General features: G+C 37.9%; 1 protein-coding gene and 1 long non-coding RNA gene across 2 annotated transcripts; one reads left to right on the top strand and one right to left on the bottom strand.

The window, feature by feature from the left end:
* Positions 1 to 2,801: 2,801 nt before the first annotated feature.
* On the top strand, positions 2,802 to 4,588 carry LOC103940345. The gene is made up of 3 exons (XR_007255474.1): positions 2,802 to 2,959; positions 3,921 to 4,019; positions 4,306 to 4,588. It is a non-coding gene; the product is annotated as an uncharacterized LOC103940345 (long non-coding RNA).
* Positions 4,589 to 9,792: 5,204 nt separating this feature from the next.
* LOC125473640 (probable zinc metalloprotease EGY1, chloroplastic) lies at positions 9,793 to 16,585 on the bottom strand. The gene is made up of 8 exons (XM_048576753.1): positions 16,497 to 16,585; positions 15,639 to 15,771; positions 11,324 to 11,425; positions 10,656 to 10,864; positions 10,442 to 10,495; positions 10,298 to 10,362; positions 10,039 to 10,112; positions 9,793 to 9,846 (listed from the first exon to the last, which is right to left on the bottom strand). The coding sequence occupies exons 1-8, from the start codon at positions 16,583 to 16,585 to the stop codon at positions 9,793 to 9,795; spliced, it is 780 nt and encodes a 259-aa protein (XP_048432710.1).
* Positions 16,586 to 16,997: the final 412 nt, after the last annotated feature.

The following is a 16,997-nucleotide window of genomic DNA, read 5'->3' as shown; positions in this document are numbered from 1 at the left end:
TGCGATTTTTGGCATAGATCTCGAAGTATATACAAACAAATTTGACAGTTTGATCGTTGAAACTAATTTCGTACAATACGTTTCCTATCAAATTCAATGGTATATATATATATATATTTAGTAAGTAGATTTTAATTTATTTATTTTGTACTCATAAGCAAAAGGCCAAAAGAAAAGCAAAAGGAAAAAAAAAAAACAAAAACAAAAAAAAAACACTTTGCGTGACGCAAGTGTACCTAAGTCGTGCAAAGTGTTTTTTTTTTTTTTTTGTCCTTTTGCTTTTCTTTTGAGGTTCTTGCATTGCCTTTTTCTTTTGTGATATCTACTTGTGTAAATGTTTTAAATTAACGATCAAATTAGTTCATTGTATTTATATAGGGTTAAAGAGTGTAGCTCTAAAAAATCATTAAAATCGGAGTTAAAACTACCGTTAAATCGTGCCTTTTCGTTTATAACCGTTGAAAAGTTTTGTCCCGTTACTTTATCTCTGAATGTTTGTTTTTTGTGATTTTTGGCGTATGTGTTCTCGAAGAATATACAAACAAGTTTGACGGTTGGATCGTTGAAACTAGTTTTGTACAATGCATTTCCTATCAAAACGATACATTCACTAACACTTAGAGTTTCTTTATACTTTCATCAAGTATAACATAAGATTTTGTGGTATCCACCAATGTAAATATTTTAAATTGAAGATCAAATTAGTTCATTGTATTCATATAGGGTCAAGGAGTGTAGCTCTAAAAAATCATCAAAATCGGAGTTAAAACTACCTTTAAATCATGGTTTTTCATTTATAACCGTCGAAAAGTTATGTCCTGTTACTTGATTTCTGAATGTTTGTTTTTTTCGATTTTTGGCATATGTGATATCGAAGTATATACAAACAAGTTTGACGGTTTTTATACAATTCGTTTCCCCTCAAAATGATACATTCACTAACACTTGGAGTTTATTTATATTTTCATTAAGTATAACATAAGATTTTGTGGTATCCACTAGTGTAAATATTTTAAATTGAAGATCAAATTACTTCATTGTATTCATATAGGGTCAAAGAGTGTAGCTCTAAAAAATCATCAAAATCGGAGTTAAAACTACCGTTAAATTGTGCATTTTCGTTTATAACTGTCGAAAGGTTTTGTCCTGTTACTTGATATCTGAATGTTTGTTTTTTCCAATTTTTGGCATACGCGATCTCGAAGCATATACAAATAAGTTTAACGGTTGAATCGTTGAAACTAGTTTCGTACAATGCATTTCCCATCAAAACAATACATTCACTATCACATAGAGTTTATTTGTACTTTTATCAAGTATAACATAAGATTTTGTGGTATCCACTAGTGTAAATATTTTAAATTGAAGATTGAATTAGTTCATTGTATTCATATAGGGTGAATGAGTGTAGCTCTGAAAAATCATCAAAATCAGAGTTAAAACTACCGTTAAATCGTGCTTTTTCATTTATAAGCGTTGAAAAGTTTTGTCCTGTTACTTGATCTCTAAATGTTTTTTTTTTTTTTTTTCGATTTTTGACGTATGTGATCTCGAAGTATATATAAACAAGTTTGACGGTTTGATCGTTGAAACTAATTTCGTACAATGTGTTTCCCATCAAGTTCAATGATATATATATTTAGTAAGTAGATTTGAATTTATTTATTTTGTCATGCAAAAGCGTTTTTTTTTTTTTTTTTTTTTTTTGCCCTTTTGCTTTTCTTTTGGTGTTCTTGCATTGCCTTTTTCTTTTGTGGTATCTACTTGTGTAAATGTTTTCAATTGACGATCAAATTAGTTCATTATATTCATATAGGGTTAAAGATTGTATCTCTAAAAAATCATCAAAATCGGAGTTAAAACTACCGTTAAATCGTGCTTTTTCGTTTATAACCGTTGAAAAGTTTTGTCCTGTTACTTGATATTTGAATATTTGTTTTTTACGATTTTTGATGTATGCGATCTCAAAGCATATACAAACAAGTTTGACGGTTGGATCGTTGAAACTAGTTTTATAGAATGCGTATCCCATTAACGATACATTCACTAACACTTGGAGTTTATTTATATTTTCATAACATAAGATTGTGTGGTAGCCACTATTGTAAATATTTTAAATTGAAGATCGAATTAGTTCATTGTATTCATATAGGGTGAAGGAGTGTAGCTCTAAAAAATCATCAAAATCGAAGTTAAAACTACCGTTAAATCGTGCTTTTTTGTTTATAACCATCGAAAAGTGTTGTCCCGTTACTTGATCTCTAAATGTTTGTTTTTTGCAATTTTTGGCGTACGTGATCTTGAAGCATATACAAACAAGTTTGACGGTTAGATCGTTGAAACTAGTTTCGTACAATGCGTTTCCCATCAAGTTCAATGGTATATATATTTACTAAGTAGATTTTAATTTATTTATTTTGTACTTAATTATAACACTTAAGAAATTGAATGATATATATGTAAAAAAAAATTATTGTGGGTTTTTGTTAGAAAAATATATTATTGTGGGGTTTATGTAAAAATAAATTTGAATTTGAAAGGAGTAAAGTCACATTTTCAGTAATTTTTATAATAATTGAGCAAAAAAAAAAAAAAAAACCTTGCTCGACGCCTTAACGTGGTCGTCGCGCAAAACCACTTTGCGTGACGTCAAATTGTATACCTACGTTGCGCAAGTTATGATAAATTTAGCGGTCCAATAGTGAAAAATAGGCAGTTTTTTTCAATTTTTCTAAGTTTGGACCTCCCTCCTCTTTCCCTCTTTCCCTCTTTCCCGTATAATAGACCTTTCTCTTCCCTCCTTCCCGTATAGACCTCTCTCTTCCCTCTCGCTCATCTCTCCTTCTCTCTTTCCCGTAGACATCTCTCTCCCTCTCGTTCGCAAGCTTTCCTCTTCACAATCTTGAACAATCTGTGCAAGTTCTCTAGCAAATACAAACTCGCATCTCCAGTTTTGCAGGTTTGTATTCCATTTGAGTACGTTTCTTATTAGCGTTTTTTATAATAGCTCATTTAAGTACGTCTCTCACTTCTCCAAGCCTCCACATTTCTAGCTGCGGCTCCAACGGTGAGTCTTGTTTTCCCAGTCTTTAATTTTTCTGGGGTTTTGTTTTTAATTTGTTTAGCTCTTTTTGCTGGCATTGCTGATTTTTATGTTTTTTTTTTTTTTTGGAGAATTTAGTGCTAAAATTGGTGTCATTCTGGTCAAGCTGGGGTTTTGGAATCGAGGGGTTCGTCTAGAATCAAATTTTAGGTTTCGGGAAGTTAGTATTGTGGAAAATTAGGACAGTTTGAGCTCCATTGGCGAGAATTTCACAGATTTACTTTTTCCAGCTCTTTCTGTTTGGTTGATGACAAAATTTAGGAAGCCAAATTCGATTTCCAGAATGAATTAATATTGGAAGAAAATTGATTTATATTACGATAAGTACTACTCGTTTTGCTCAATTAAGCGTTAAGCTCATGTATTTTACTAGGATAATCTATGGCTTAGTAGTGACTTTGATGCACTTATGTCAAACTTCACCATGAAATTAAGCACTGGCTTCCCCCCAGGGGGAGAATCCGATGTGTATTGTTAATCTGACTTGCCAAGCTTCACTACTGTACCTTTATTTTTCTTAAGAAATAAACCGGCTTTGTAAATGTTTTGTTGAAGGTAATGACAACACCAACAACTGTAAACTTTTAAATTCCTTAAAAGTGTTTCAATTGGTGTTATATGATTTCTGTCTTTGTTATCAGTCTCAATGCGATCACAAAATTATTTGGTTTATGTTTAATGTATATGTCATAGAAAAATATGGTGCTGTGATATATCGTTGATGTATGAGTGTGCTGAGTCCCGCATAAAAACCTGTGATTGAATGGTCATTGAGCATTTGGCTTTGGTAAAAACTTATTGGTTTATTTGAACATAGGGGGCCTGAAGCTCCAGGGCAGCTGTATTCTCTTCCCTTAGGGTTTGGAAGAGTTCGTCCTGCTGCGAGTCAACCTTACCCTTCTGCAAGAGTCCATGGGTAAGGAAAACCTTTGTAAATTAAACATATAAATTCATTACTATGTGTTTCACTTAGTGTTTTATGTTTTTTTTCTGTGTGTATCTATCTCAATGCGATCACATTCTTGTGGCACATGTTTAATTTATGACACGTCAGAGAAGAATATAGTGCTGTTATATATTATTGATGCATGAATGTGCCTGAGTTATGCATAAACACCTGTGATTAAATAGCCATTGATCATTTGGGTTTCGTTATGTATTAAAAACTTATTGATTTTTATTTCAACATAGGGGGCCTGAAGCTCCAAGGCAGCTGCATTCACCTCATTTGGTCTTTGAAAGAGCTTGTCCTGCTGCAAGTCATTCTTACCCATCTGCAGGAGTCCATAGGTACGACAATCCCTTTAATTGTACATTCAGTATTCTGTGTTTAAGATGATTTGAGAAAACCAATTACATTTAGAAGCGGACTTGTCATTAGTCGGAAAAAATTGTGTTATTGTCCAATGCCATGTGAAGTAGAATTGACTAGCTTTAGATAATTGGCATTTTAATTTCTAAGTTGTAGCAGTGTTGTGTGTGTTTCAGTTTGAATACGAGAATGAAAATTTTGGATACGACACGATAAAACTACATAATATGAATATGGTTAATCGCATACATTTAAAGAGGTCGAGTCTAATTGTTTTTGTGTTGTGAATAATAATTGTCGCCTTAAGATGACTGAATAATTTGATTTAATTTTGGAGCATAATAGTGACGGAAATAAATTAGTTTTTAATTCCCTATTGACGAGTCTACAACACTGAGATCTTTCACTTACAAGTAAAGAAAAATATCACTAAATGATGTGATATATAATAGCACTCAAATTAAACCCTCTTATTGACAATTGTAGTAAAGATGTAAGTAGGGATCGTTCTAGGCCGGGGATTAGGAGGGATTGCTAATCTAATAAAAACTAACTCAAAGATTCAGAACTAGACTTAAAAATAAACTCAAAGACTTTTAACTAAACTTATATGACTCAAAACAAACTCAAGAGACTCAAAACAACACAAAACAATCAAAAAGACTCAAACTAGACTCTAGGACTCAATTTGGACGAAAATAGAATTAGTTTTGACTCAAAATACTCAAAAACACTCAATAAGATAGATTTGAAACAAGTAAGTAAAGAGAATTGGGTTTTGGACGAAATTAATGTAAAAACAAGTAACTAAAAGACTTAAATAAACATTGGACGAATTTGAGAAAAACGATGGATGATTAAATAGCTAGAGGATACTTTTCCACACATGATACATTCGAATACAAATTGATTTCCAGTTGCTTTTTCAATAAACCATGAACCTCAACACCCTAGATTAACCGTGATAGCACTAATTAACCCTCAGATTCTCCTTTAGTTATTGATTGGATGACATCATACGACAACCCAAAGCATTCTTCAAAAGTTCCCTACATGGCATCATAATAGAGATACAATTAAAGATCATTACGTTCTATGAAAATCATAAGCATTGACAAAGCACTTGTAACTATAACATCATGATACTCATGCTAGGAATTTACTTAACATGATTGTGAAAACAACCTTAACTACCTGTGAATATAAGTTTGTAACGATTATGTGAAACTCCCTTATATTCTAGCACCAAATTCAAGCATGCAAACTAAGTGTGCACCCTTAATCAACAAACAAGAATAAGTTATTGTTGACTACAAAAATTACAAAACCTACGTGGCGCGCAGGCCGAGTAACTAATGAGCTAACTACGTCATTCGGTTGAATGCGGGGCGTGCCAACTCGTCGGCCGAGCTCGGCCGAGGAGTAAAATGTGATGTCGCGTTGGGTGCGCTATTGACTTCTGTATCTTGCGATTGCGACCGAGGAAGGAACGCTCTCGGCCTCTGGGTTCTATAGCCTGAAGACAAGGCTACTAATTCTACGGAGTTCACAAGTCGTCGGACCCTGATTCGGTCGCTGTGATTATATTCGTAAGAGTATAAGCACGCCGAATCGAGACCAAACTATATGGGCACAGGTACTCGAATGTGATGTATGTCTTGATGGTAAACGTAGTTCGACCGTCGGAATGCCGAACCCTGAAACTTACTTGCGAGTATCCAATCATAAACTCACTCGGCGTCCAATACGCCGAGCAATGCAACTCGTAACACCCAACTACGCCGAAAAGGCTTAGTTAGATGACCTCTACCAACAAAGGTTCGAAAACCCTTCTCGGCCGAGACTTAGATAGATAATCGGTCGACCTCGACGCAGTGCTGTTTATCCAAACTGAAGGTGTTTCTCGGTCGGCTGATTCTGCGGCAGCAGTGCTGTTTATCCAAACTGAAGGTGCTCACCGGTTGCTTCCACAGTGCTGTTTATCCAAACTGAAGGTGTGTCGGCAGGAAAAGAAAAGGAAAAATCTCAAGGTGTTTGAGAGGTTTTGCGCAGGGCAATTGTATGCTGATTGTGAAGGGTCCTTTCTATTGCGTAATTTCTTGTATTTATAGCACCTCGCTCCTTGAATCCCATTCTGATTTGGATTGGGAGTCCTTGTCCCATCTCACCTTTAACTCGAACAATCCTAGTCCTACTGGATTCTGAATTCTCCTCCTTTTGAAGCTTTATCCCTTGCCGGTCGAGAATCCTGGTCGCACCAGGATTTCCTCGACCTTTCCTCATTCATTTGAACTACTTAAGATAGGATCTGGACGACCCTGCCAGCTGGTCCGGGTTTCATTATTTGGCCCATAGCATGTGTCATTACCTTGGGCTGAGCACATCTTGCTGCTCGGCCCAATCATAATATTTTGGGCCCAAACAGTTATCCATCAAACGGTTAAGTAAATTGCATTCACAATTTATGAAATCACAACTGGAATTAATCAATTCATATTGCAAATATAATCATGGTTTCAAAGTTTCCCCTAGCTAAAACAAGTTTAGCCCCTCATGTTTACAATAAAACAAAGAGAATATAAATTAAACATTGAAAACCAAGATTGAATGGCCAAAACGTCCAAGGCTTATCCTCTTTTCTTTCTCCTTCTTTGTTGCGGCACAAGGGTGTTTGGGTATGAAATATGGTGATGGATGGATAGGTTGGATGGTGGTAGGGGGTGGATGATGGCTGAATGAATGGAGAGAATGAATATTGATGTCTAGAGAGAGCTATTTTATGCGGCATATTGTGTATATATAGAGGGAGAAAGGTTAAGGCCTGAATTAATTAATTTGGGAAGGTTTTAAGACTCCAAATCCTCCAAGAAAAGGGTAACAAATCAGAATTCTAAGAGGAAAAGGGAAGGAAAGTTGCGGCATTGACTAGGAGAGAAGGGAAAGGTGTTTTATTGCAAGGAAAGGGGGAATAAGGGAATGTGGGGTGCGGCACATCTAGGGAAAGGAAGATATGTGGCAGATTTTGGAAGAAAAAGGGTAAGGAGGGTGCGGCAAAGATTAGGAGAAAAGGGACCTTTGGTTTGTGCCCTAAAATGCATAAGAAACCTTCAATGTTGCTGGAATTTAGGGACATCTAGGATTAGGAAAGGTTAAACCAAAATAGGAAACCTTGGCTTAACTTTCCTACTTCAAGTAGGAAACCTTCTTTCACTAGGATTCCTTCTTTGATTAGGAATCCTAACATCTTTAGGTCTTCAATTTCGTCCATTCCTTTTGCTCCAAACATATGCTATACATTCCAAGTCCAATTTTGCTCCAAAATGCACCTTTTTGCTTCCTTAGCCATATGAACCTATAAACACACGAAAATAGCTTAAAATACTAAAATAACTATGAATTAACAACATAAATGTAAGAAAACAAGCTAACTAAGTCGTCTAAATATGCTCCTATCACTAAACCGTAATACTAAGAGGCAACCCTCAAAAGTTTGAATGTGAAAACCCTTGGGGTATATTGTTTTAGCACAATCATTAGCATTCTTGATAGAGTTATACGTAGTACGTGCTCATTGTTGGTTTTGTGAACATTATTTCGATCATCAAGTCAATTAGCTGTTTAATTCGAATAACGTGTTAATTAGGGTGGTTAGTGCAACTTGTGACTAGGCCTAGACTTGATGCTAATGGTTCTTGCATCGTATTTGCCCCGTGTCTTACATGAGCCTGGCAAAGGTGCTTAACTCTACGAGCTTGTAATACACGCATGCCCAATCGGACATGCGTGTATGCATGCTCTCACAATCTTTATTGCTTCCAAATATATGAAAATGGAGTACGAAAAATGGAATTTTATTAGATTGAATGCTTATTGAATTCACAAACTTTATGCTAATGGATTACTGTCGAAATTACTTAGAACAAAAAAAAAAAAAAAAAAAAAAAGGCTCTCGCGTATGGTACATCAAAATGTAGTTACGAGACCTATACCTAGCTCCTCGGCAACCTCATCCCATACCGGAAGAAGTGTGAGTACGATAAGGAAAACGGCCACTAAAACAACTGTTACCGTCCACGTTCCAACCTCGGTTACATACATCATTCAGGCACGGTTTCTCCGGAGTCCTCTAAACTAGGGCTGGAAAAAAATCCCAAAAATCCCAAACCAAACCGAAAAAATCCCGATCCCAAACCAAAAAAATCCCAAACCAAAATTCCCGAAATTTTCGGTATGTTATCCCGAACCAAACCGAAATTTTCGGTATGGGATTCGGTATTGCATCTTCATTTTTTCGGGATTCCCATACCGAATTGAAATAAATATTAAATATATATATATATTTTTTTATTATTAGAGAATTATTTCCTTCTGTGTGGAGGTGGAGACATGGGACTTTTATGACCTAAAAGCATATACCTTTTAACTTGTACAGAAACCCTTTTTCCTTATGTGTTTTCTGAACTAACCAAATCAAAGTATTGGTTTCTAATTTCTAATTTCTAATTTCCTATTCCCTTCTCGTGGAGATGGTGCTGTTACTGCTATGTGATCCATCATTTCAATTTTAATGAGTTGTTTCATGAATCTATGGTTTTTCTAATTCATGCCTTATATTCGTTTTCTTTCATGGTTCTACATGAATTACGCTAACATTGTTACTTTATTTATTACTTTATAATATGTCAAATTTTAGCCCAAAAACATAATATGTCAAATTTAGTCCAAAAGCCCAAAAGCATTTCGGGATTCCCGATTTGTCCCGAAATCCCGAAATTATTTCGGGATTCCCGAAAATTGGGATTCCCGAAAATTTGGTTTGGGATTGGGATTGAATTTGGGATTCCCAAAAATTTCGGTTTGGGAATCGGGACAATGGTTTCGGTATGGGATCCCATACCGAACCACCCCTACTCTAAACATATAAACAAAACAATGTCAATGAGATGGAGCGTTTTTTCTTTCTCGGTAGCAGATAGAGGATTTTTGAAGCATGAAACCGCAATATATAAACTCTTATTTGCAAGCCTAGCATATGAGCACGTAGGGCTTGTTTGGTATTGCTGTGCTTTGAAAAAAAACTGTTTCTGCTGTGCTGCGAGAATAAGCAGCTGTGAAATAAAGCAGCTGAGTGTTTGGTAAACTTTTTTCTAAAAGTGCTTTTGAAAAAAAAAAAAAGCAAGAAAAAAAGGCAGTATTTAGTGTTTGATAAACTTTAATGTAAAACAGATGTGAAAAAAGATGGTTTTTCAAAGTTGGGTTTTGCAGCTTTGTTTTTAACTTTTTTTCACCCAAAACTATGGAAAAAAAGCTGAATCTGAATGTTTACTAAACATAAAAAAACTTCTAGCTTTTTATAGCTATTTTTTTCAGAATTACCTCAGTACCAAACTAGGGCGTAGAGTCCCCATGGAAGTGAGAGAGGTTCGCCAAGCTGAAAGGGAGGAAAAGAAGACTAAAACTTAACGAGCCTCAAAAGTTGGAAAAACTACTATTAATGCTTTTACCAAACATTAGCATGTTTTGTTTAAGTTATAAAAGTTAGCATACTCTGCTCAATCCAAGAATTTAAAGTTTGAACCAAGCATTAGTATGTTAGGTTTAGGCCGTAAAAGTTAAGACATACCACTCCCAATCCAAGCATCGTGTATGTCATTAAGCCAAAGGTAATTAGAGCATTTTTTCCAAAAGCGCCCTGCAACAAGAGAGATATACCATAAACCACATTAGAATACGGCTATCATCACTGTAAACTATCTACCTTAGGCTACTTCAAAGAGAAAAAAAAAAACAACTAAAACAAATTAATAAAGATTTCATGAAATCATCATAATAAAGAAAACGAAAAGAGAAATTCAGTGCACAGATTTGTAAATTAATATGCACAGCTCTTCCACCATCAAGACAGCCCACTGGAAGCATATTAAAAGCTGTTGTTGTCAACCCACACCTGCAATGTTAAACTTGAGTCACGAGCATGTTACGCATTGCAATGAAATTATTAAGGTTGTCAAGAAATAGTACGTCACCAGCCAGCAATCATAAGAGGATGAATTGGAACAGTCGCAGCATGCGTTGATCTGCATGTTTAGGATGGTATCATGTCAACTAAGAATATATGAAGTGGAATGATCTGAAACTTTTGCTGCATTAAATGAAAAAGGATTGCATAGATGTCTCGTAGCTCACATACAAAGAAGAATCAGTTAAATAGTGGTACTGAGGCAAGGGAAGGACATACGCTAAACCAAGATGGCTCTTCTGATGAGTCCAAGAAGCAAAGAACCTTGAAACAGCATGCTAGGAACCTGCACCAACTCTCCTGTAGCGTTGGGATTAGACGAGAGCAGCAGACCTACAGCAAACATTGACAATGACAGTGCAGCACCAGCAAAGGGGCCCGCCAGTGATATGTTGACTTTTGTGCTCGGATCAGGAAGAATGGATTTAAACTACAAAACCAGTGAACGATGAGAAGAAATTCTCTGAATCACCTTTAAGTACAAACGAGGGAGATAAGGGGGTCTAGGCGCACAGATGACTTAGTTCGAGCAAAGGTAGTCACAAATCTAGGTCAAACGACTGCATCAAATACAACATACCTATAGCTACAACTATCACATAAATATAAAAGTCCTAAACCATTCAAACTTACAATACGGGAGAAATGGAAAAGTCAGAAACTCATGACTCAGAAGTCGGAACAGAATAAGCCAACACTGTCTTAAATAAAATGTGTAACTCGTGTCTGGGATGGGGAGCGGCAGGGGGAAGAAGTGCATTACAAAGATCAAATTTACATTATTCATTCGGGAATGACCTGCTCCTACTCAGATTGTATACTAAACAACAGAGACAAGTTTCTTAAACGGACATGTTTCAGATTGCTATACTTGGATTATTAGAGGTACCTGAGTTATTGCACCGAAGCTGTCAAGAGCAATATTAGGAATAAAGAAACGAATGCTAAGTTTTACGTTCTTTGGGAAAGCAGCCACAAAATGCCCAACTTCCTGCATACAATTAACTCCATCGTAATCATATTCAAATAAGAACAAAAGTAAAATTCAAATAGGAAATCACAATTTACAAAATATTGACTAATTCGTCAAAACTCAAAAAATCATTTGGAGAAGGTCTAAATTGACAGAATTTTTTTAGAAGAAAATGACATAATTTTCATTTTTCACACAAAGCATACGCAAGTCATCAGATTTTTTTTCACTTAAAACTGACACAATTGAGTATTTACTTATCGTTCATTTGTTCACTAGCATGCCCTCTCTTGAAACTGACAGAACTGAGTATCTACTTATTCTTCAACGTACATCGTCAGGGTAAGTGAACTTGAACAATAAGCATGCTCATTTTATTCACAATCAAATCTAGTATTATACATAAAAATGTAAAGAAACATCACAATAAATCAGCTCTCTCTTTCATTGGCATAGGCTTAAAGATTCTACTTGGTGGACAAGAAAGAGCACAGTGTGATAGCCAATACATAGAAAGAAATGTACATTTTAAATTTGAACCAAACCCAACAAACATCAAGACATCTCTGTGAACACGGAAAAAATTCCTGAAATAAGAACAAGAATACGTGTACAAAATAATATTTTTTGTGGTTTGATGATTTTGGGGTTACGAACTCTCAAATTTGGTCATCTGATTCGATCTCCGTAAGATGTAGATTTGTTGATCCAAAGGCCGTCGAGGCTTGATCTTGGAGGTTGATGGAAGTTTCTTCAAGGGCCGTCGAGGCTTGATCTTGAATGAACAGTTGGTTTTCTTCAAGGGCTTTTGGGCTTGATCTTGAAGAATAGATGTGTGGATTTGTTTGTTGATCCAAGTGCCGTCGGGGCTTGATCTTGGATGAACGATGAACATTTTCTTCAAGGGCCGTCGGGGCTTGATCTTGAAGGAGGATTTGACGAAGAATGAAGAGTGCTTTCTCCATTCTTCGGGATTTTCTTGAGAGCTTTAGAACTTTAAGGCTTCAAGGTTTTGGTGTGTTTGTGTGTTGAGGTTGTTGATCCAAAGGGCCGTTGGGGCTTGATCTTAGGATGAACGAATGATGAATGATGAACACTTTCTTCAAGGGCCGTCGGGGCTTGATCTTGAATAATGGTTGTGTGGATTTCTTCAAGGGCTTTTGGGCTTGATCTTGAAGGTTGATGGATGAGCGGATCTTCAAGGGCTTTTGGGCTTAATCTTGAAGAACGATTGGATGTGTGGATTTGTTGAGGTTGTTGATCCAAAGGGCCGTTGGGGCTTGATCTTAGGATGAACGGATGATGAACGATGAACACTTTCTTCAAGGGCCGTCGGGGCTTGATCTTGAATAATGGTTGTGTGGATTTCTTCAAGGGCTTTTGGGCTTGATCTTGAAGGTTGATGGATAAGCGGATCTTCAAGGGCTTTTGGGCTTGATCTTGAAGAATGGTTGGATGTGTGGATTTGTTTGTGTTGTTGATCCAAAGGGCCGTTGGGGCTTGATCTTAGGATGAACGATGAACACTTTCTTCAAGGGCCGTCGGGGCTTGATCTTGAGTTAGTGGAAGTTCTTCAAGGGCCATCGGGGCTTGATCTTGAAGGAGGATTTGACGAAGAATGAAGAGTGCTTTCTCCATTCTTCGGGATTCTTGGGAATTTGGGGGTTGGATGCTTGAGAGCTTTAGAGTTTCAAAGCTTCAAGGATTTTGGATGTGTGGGGAGTATTCTCTTCCATTTTGGGAGTAGAGAAATGTATTTGTGAATTGGTCTTGGTTTTTGTGTGTGTGGGGAGTATTCTCTTCCATTTTGGGAGTAGAGAAATGTATTTGTGAATTGGTGTCCTATTCCTCTTGATGGAGAAGCCTATTTATAGGCTTTGAGAGTGAATCACCACCATTCATTTTTTTGGTGAAGTGAGTAGATGATGTAGGTGAAGTGAATGGAGGTTGTAGGTGAAGTGAGTGGAGGTTGTAGGTGAAGTAAGTGGAGGTTGTTGGTGAAGTGAGGGAATGATATAGGTGAAATAAGTGTTGTATTGGTTAACATTTATTTCACTGAAATTTCGATGTCTACAAATGCCCCCACTTCAAGGCGCGTCGTAGACATGTGCTTGTCACGTGTAGAAGATGCGTTTTGAAGTCCCTTTATGTAGATGTCAACCCAAGGGCCGTCGAGGTTTGATCTTGAATTGGGCTGGAAATTTCTTCAAGGGCCATCGAGGCTTGATCTTGAGTTCGACTGGAAGATTTTTTGGTTTCCTCCAATCGTTGATTTTCCACAGGCTTAATCTTGAACTGTGCTGGAAATTTCTTCAAGGGCCATCGAGGCGTGATCTTGAAGGAGGATTTGACGAAGAACGAAGAGTGCTTTCTTGATCCTTCGGGATTTTCTTGAGAGCTTTAGAACTTTAAGGCTTCAAGGTTTTGATGATGATTTTGCCGTACACAGTTTATGCTCTTGCAGGCCAGGAGCGTTTGGTGCCATTTGCCGTTTCAACTCATGCAGGCAAGGAGCTTTTGGTGCCGTTTGCAGTTTCAGCTCGTGCAGGCAAGGAGCGTTTGGTGCCGTTTGCAGTTTCAACTTGTGCAGTCAAGGAGCGTTTGGTGCCGTTTGCAGTTTCAGCTCGTGCAGGCAAGGAGCGTTTGGTGCCATTTGTAGTTTCAAGCCGTTTGCAGTTTCAGCTCGTGCAGGCAAGGAGCGTTTGGTGCCATTTGCAGTTTCAACTCGTGCAGGCAAGGAGCGTTTGGTGCCATTTGCAGTTTCAACTCGTGCAGGCAAGGAGCGTTTTGAATTTGTCAAACGATCTTAGAGAGGCATTCCTTGCAATCTTCATAGCAATGAGTCTTGACTGAGTGATTGAAGAAGTCTTTGGGGAAGAAATCGCGCATCGTGATGGCAATGGACGATCTTTGTGTCATAATTTCATCATCCTCAACACTTTCATGTAGCTTTGAAGGTTGACGGTAGCTGCTTTGCCCCCTTTCCGATTGGTGAACTTGTGCAACCAATAGACACGACTTTCCTTCAGACATCTATAGTGCTGATGAAGAACCCCATTGGCCATTTTGGGGTGTCATCTTGTGCGCCTCAATAGCATGCTTTGGTGCCCCCAGCAAGGTCAGGTTGATGATCGACTCGCGCCTTTGATGCTGCTCTTGCTTGCTTAGCGGTACCAACTTTGCAGCGGCATGTTGAGGAGTGGTTATGGCACCAATGGATGCTCCATTTGTGGCGGAAGTGCTCATGCTCCTTCCCTTGGTGGTTGCAAGAACGGCTTGTCCCTTGCTTGATGCCATTGATTTTGGAGGTGTGCTTTGGTTTTCTTGAACGGAGAAAAAGATGAGAGGTAGAGATTCCCACCGGGCGTGCCAAATTTGTGAACACGGAAAAAATTCCTGAAACAAGAACAAGAATACGTGTACAAAATAATATTTTTTGTGGTTTGATGATTTTGGGGTTACGATCTCTCAAATTTGGTCCTCTGATTCGATCTCCGTAAGATGTAGATTTGTTGATCCAAGGGCCGTAGAGGCTTGATCTTGGAGGTTGATGGAAGTTTCTTCAAGGGCCTTCGGGGCTTGATCTTGAATGTTGATGGATGAACAGATCTTCAAGGGCTTTTGGGCTTGATCTTGAAGAATGGTTGGTTTTCTTCAAGGGCCGTCGAGGCTTGATCTTGAATGAACAGTTGGTTTTCTTCAAGGGCTTTTGGGCTTGATCTTGAAGAATAGATGTGTGGATTTGTTTGTTGATCCAAGGGCCGTCGGGGCTTGATCTTGGATGAACGATGAACACTTTCTTCAAGGGCCGTCGGGGCTTGATCTTGAGTTGGTGGAAGTTCTTCAAGGATTTTGGATGTGTGGGGAGTATTCTCTTCCATTTTGGGAGTAGAGAAATGTATTTGTGAATTGGTCTTGGTTTTTGTGTGTGTGGGGAGTATTCTCTTCCATTTTGGGAGTAGAGAAATGTATTTGTGAATTGGTGTCCTATTCCTCTTGATGGAGAAGCCTATTTATAGGCTTTGAGAGTGAATCACCACCATTTATTTTTTTGGTGAAGTGAGTGGATGATGTAGGTGAAGTGAATGGAGGTTGTAGGTGAAGTGAGTGGAGATTGTAGGTGAAGTAAGTGGAGGTTGTTGGTGAAGTGAGGGAATGATATAGGTGAAATAAGTGTTGTATTGGCTAACATTTATTTCACTGAAATTTCGATGTCTACAATCTCACTTACATAAAACAGTAAAACGCCCAAAACACCATATGCTACAGGCAAAGCCGAATCTACATGTGGGAATAGCAACTCCATATTTGGTGGGTCGACGACATTTGGATCTATGAAGTATTTCACCACCTCTGGTGGAAGTCTATTTCACTAGTACAAAAAACACTTTGCGCAAAGTCAAAAAACGTCGCACAAAACTTTGCACAACGGACCTTTGTCGTGCGCTAACCGTCGCGGCAAAGCAGTGACAGAAGGGTTTGTGCGACGAAGAAGATACCTACGTCACGCAAAGGGGCTTTGGGCAACGCATGTCCTGAGTCGCGCAAAGTCACTTTGCGCGACGCAGCCTACTACGTCGAGCAAAGGGGCTTTGCGCGATGCATATCCCTGAGTTGCGCAAAGTCACTTTGCGCGATGCATGTCCCTGAGTCGCGCAAAGTCACTTTGCGCGACGTAGGCCTTTGCGCGACGCAACCTACGTCGCGCAAAATGGATTAGATCACTTTTTGGTTTTGGTCAAAAATATATATTTTTTTAATTTTTAATAATATTGTAATTAAATTCTAAACAATAATTAATTAACCAAAGAAAAGTATTTTATTATAAAATATATGAAAATGTACATACAAGATGTCCGAACAAAAAAAAAATTACAAGTAGTCTTCCAGGTGAAGTGGCTCAGAGGTCGAAGGTGGAGCAAGAACAGGTACTGGTAGTGTGATTTGGATGCCGATCATCTGTATGGCTCGTACAAGGTCTCTCACGTGCCCAACACAGGCCTTTAGCTCCTCGCATTGGGCCCTTATCTGGTGGCCCTGGATCGCAACCTGACCCTTAAGTTGTCACTTCCTCCTTCAATGCATCGACCTCTGCGGTGTTCGACCTGGAGCAGTAGATGCTGATAATGCGGGAAGCTTATTGGTCACACTCCGACGACAAGTGATCAACTGCGACATCTATACACTTTTTGAACCATAACATTATAACATTAGAAACTAATCATTTCTTGCATTTGAAACTAATCAATTAGCAGCCAAAGTAATAAGTAGGTTACCAACATTCTTAATTTCAAAACAAGAGGAACTACCTATCCATTTTCATGGCCAACAAAAAAAAGTGCATCAAGTGAAACAAAAAAGAATGGGTACTCCAACACTATTTTATAAACAGTAAGCTCTATTTTATTTAAAAAACCTATAAGGCGTGTTCGCTTGGGTTGGTTCTAGTTCAAACCCTCATTTTAACAAGGTCAAAATAAGGAGACTAGGTGAGGCACTAGTCCCACTTAGTGAGATTGCTAAATAGCACCCTGTTTGATACAACTTAGACTAACTCATAATAGCTCAATTCGGCAAACTAATGCGGTGT

This window comes from the organism of the source record quoted next, unplaced genomic scaffold (assembly GCF_019419815.1).
Source record: "Pyrus x bretschneideri cultivar Hongxiangsu unplaced genomic scaffold, Pyrus_bretschneideri_v1 Contig90, whole genome shotgun sequence".
NCBI classification, from domain to species: Eukaryota; Viridiplantae; Streptophyta; class Magnoliopsida; order Rosales; family Rosaceae; genus Pyrus; species Pyrus x bretschneideri.
The sequence above is the reverse complement of the archived record's forward strand: the minus strand, read 5'-3'. Positions and strand labels throughout refer to the sequence as shown.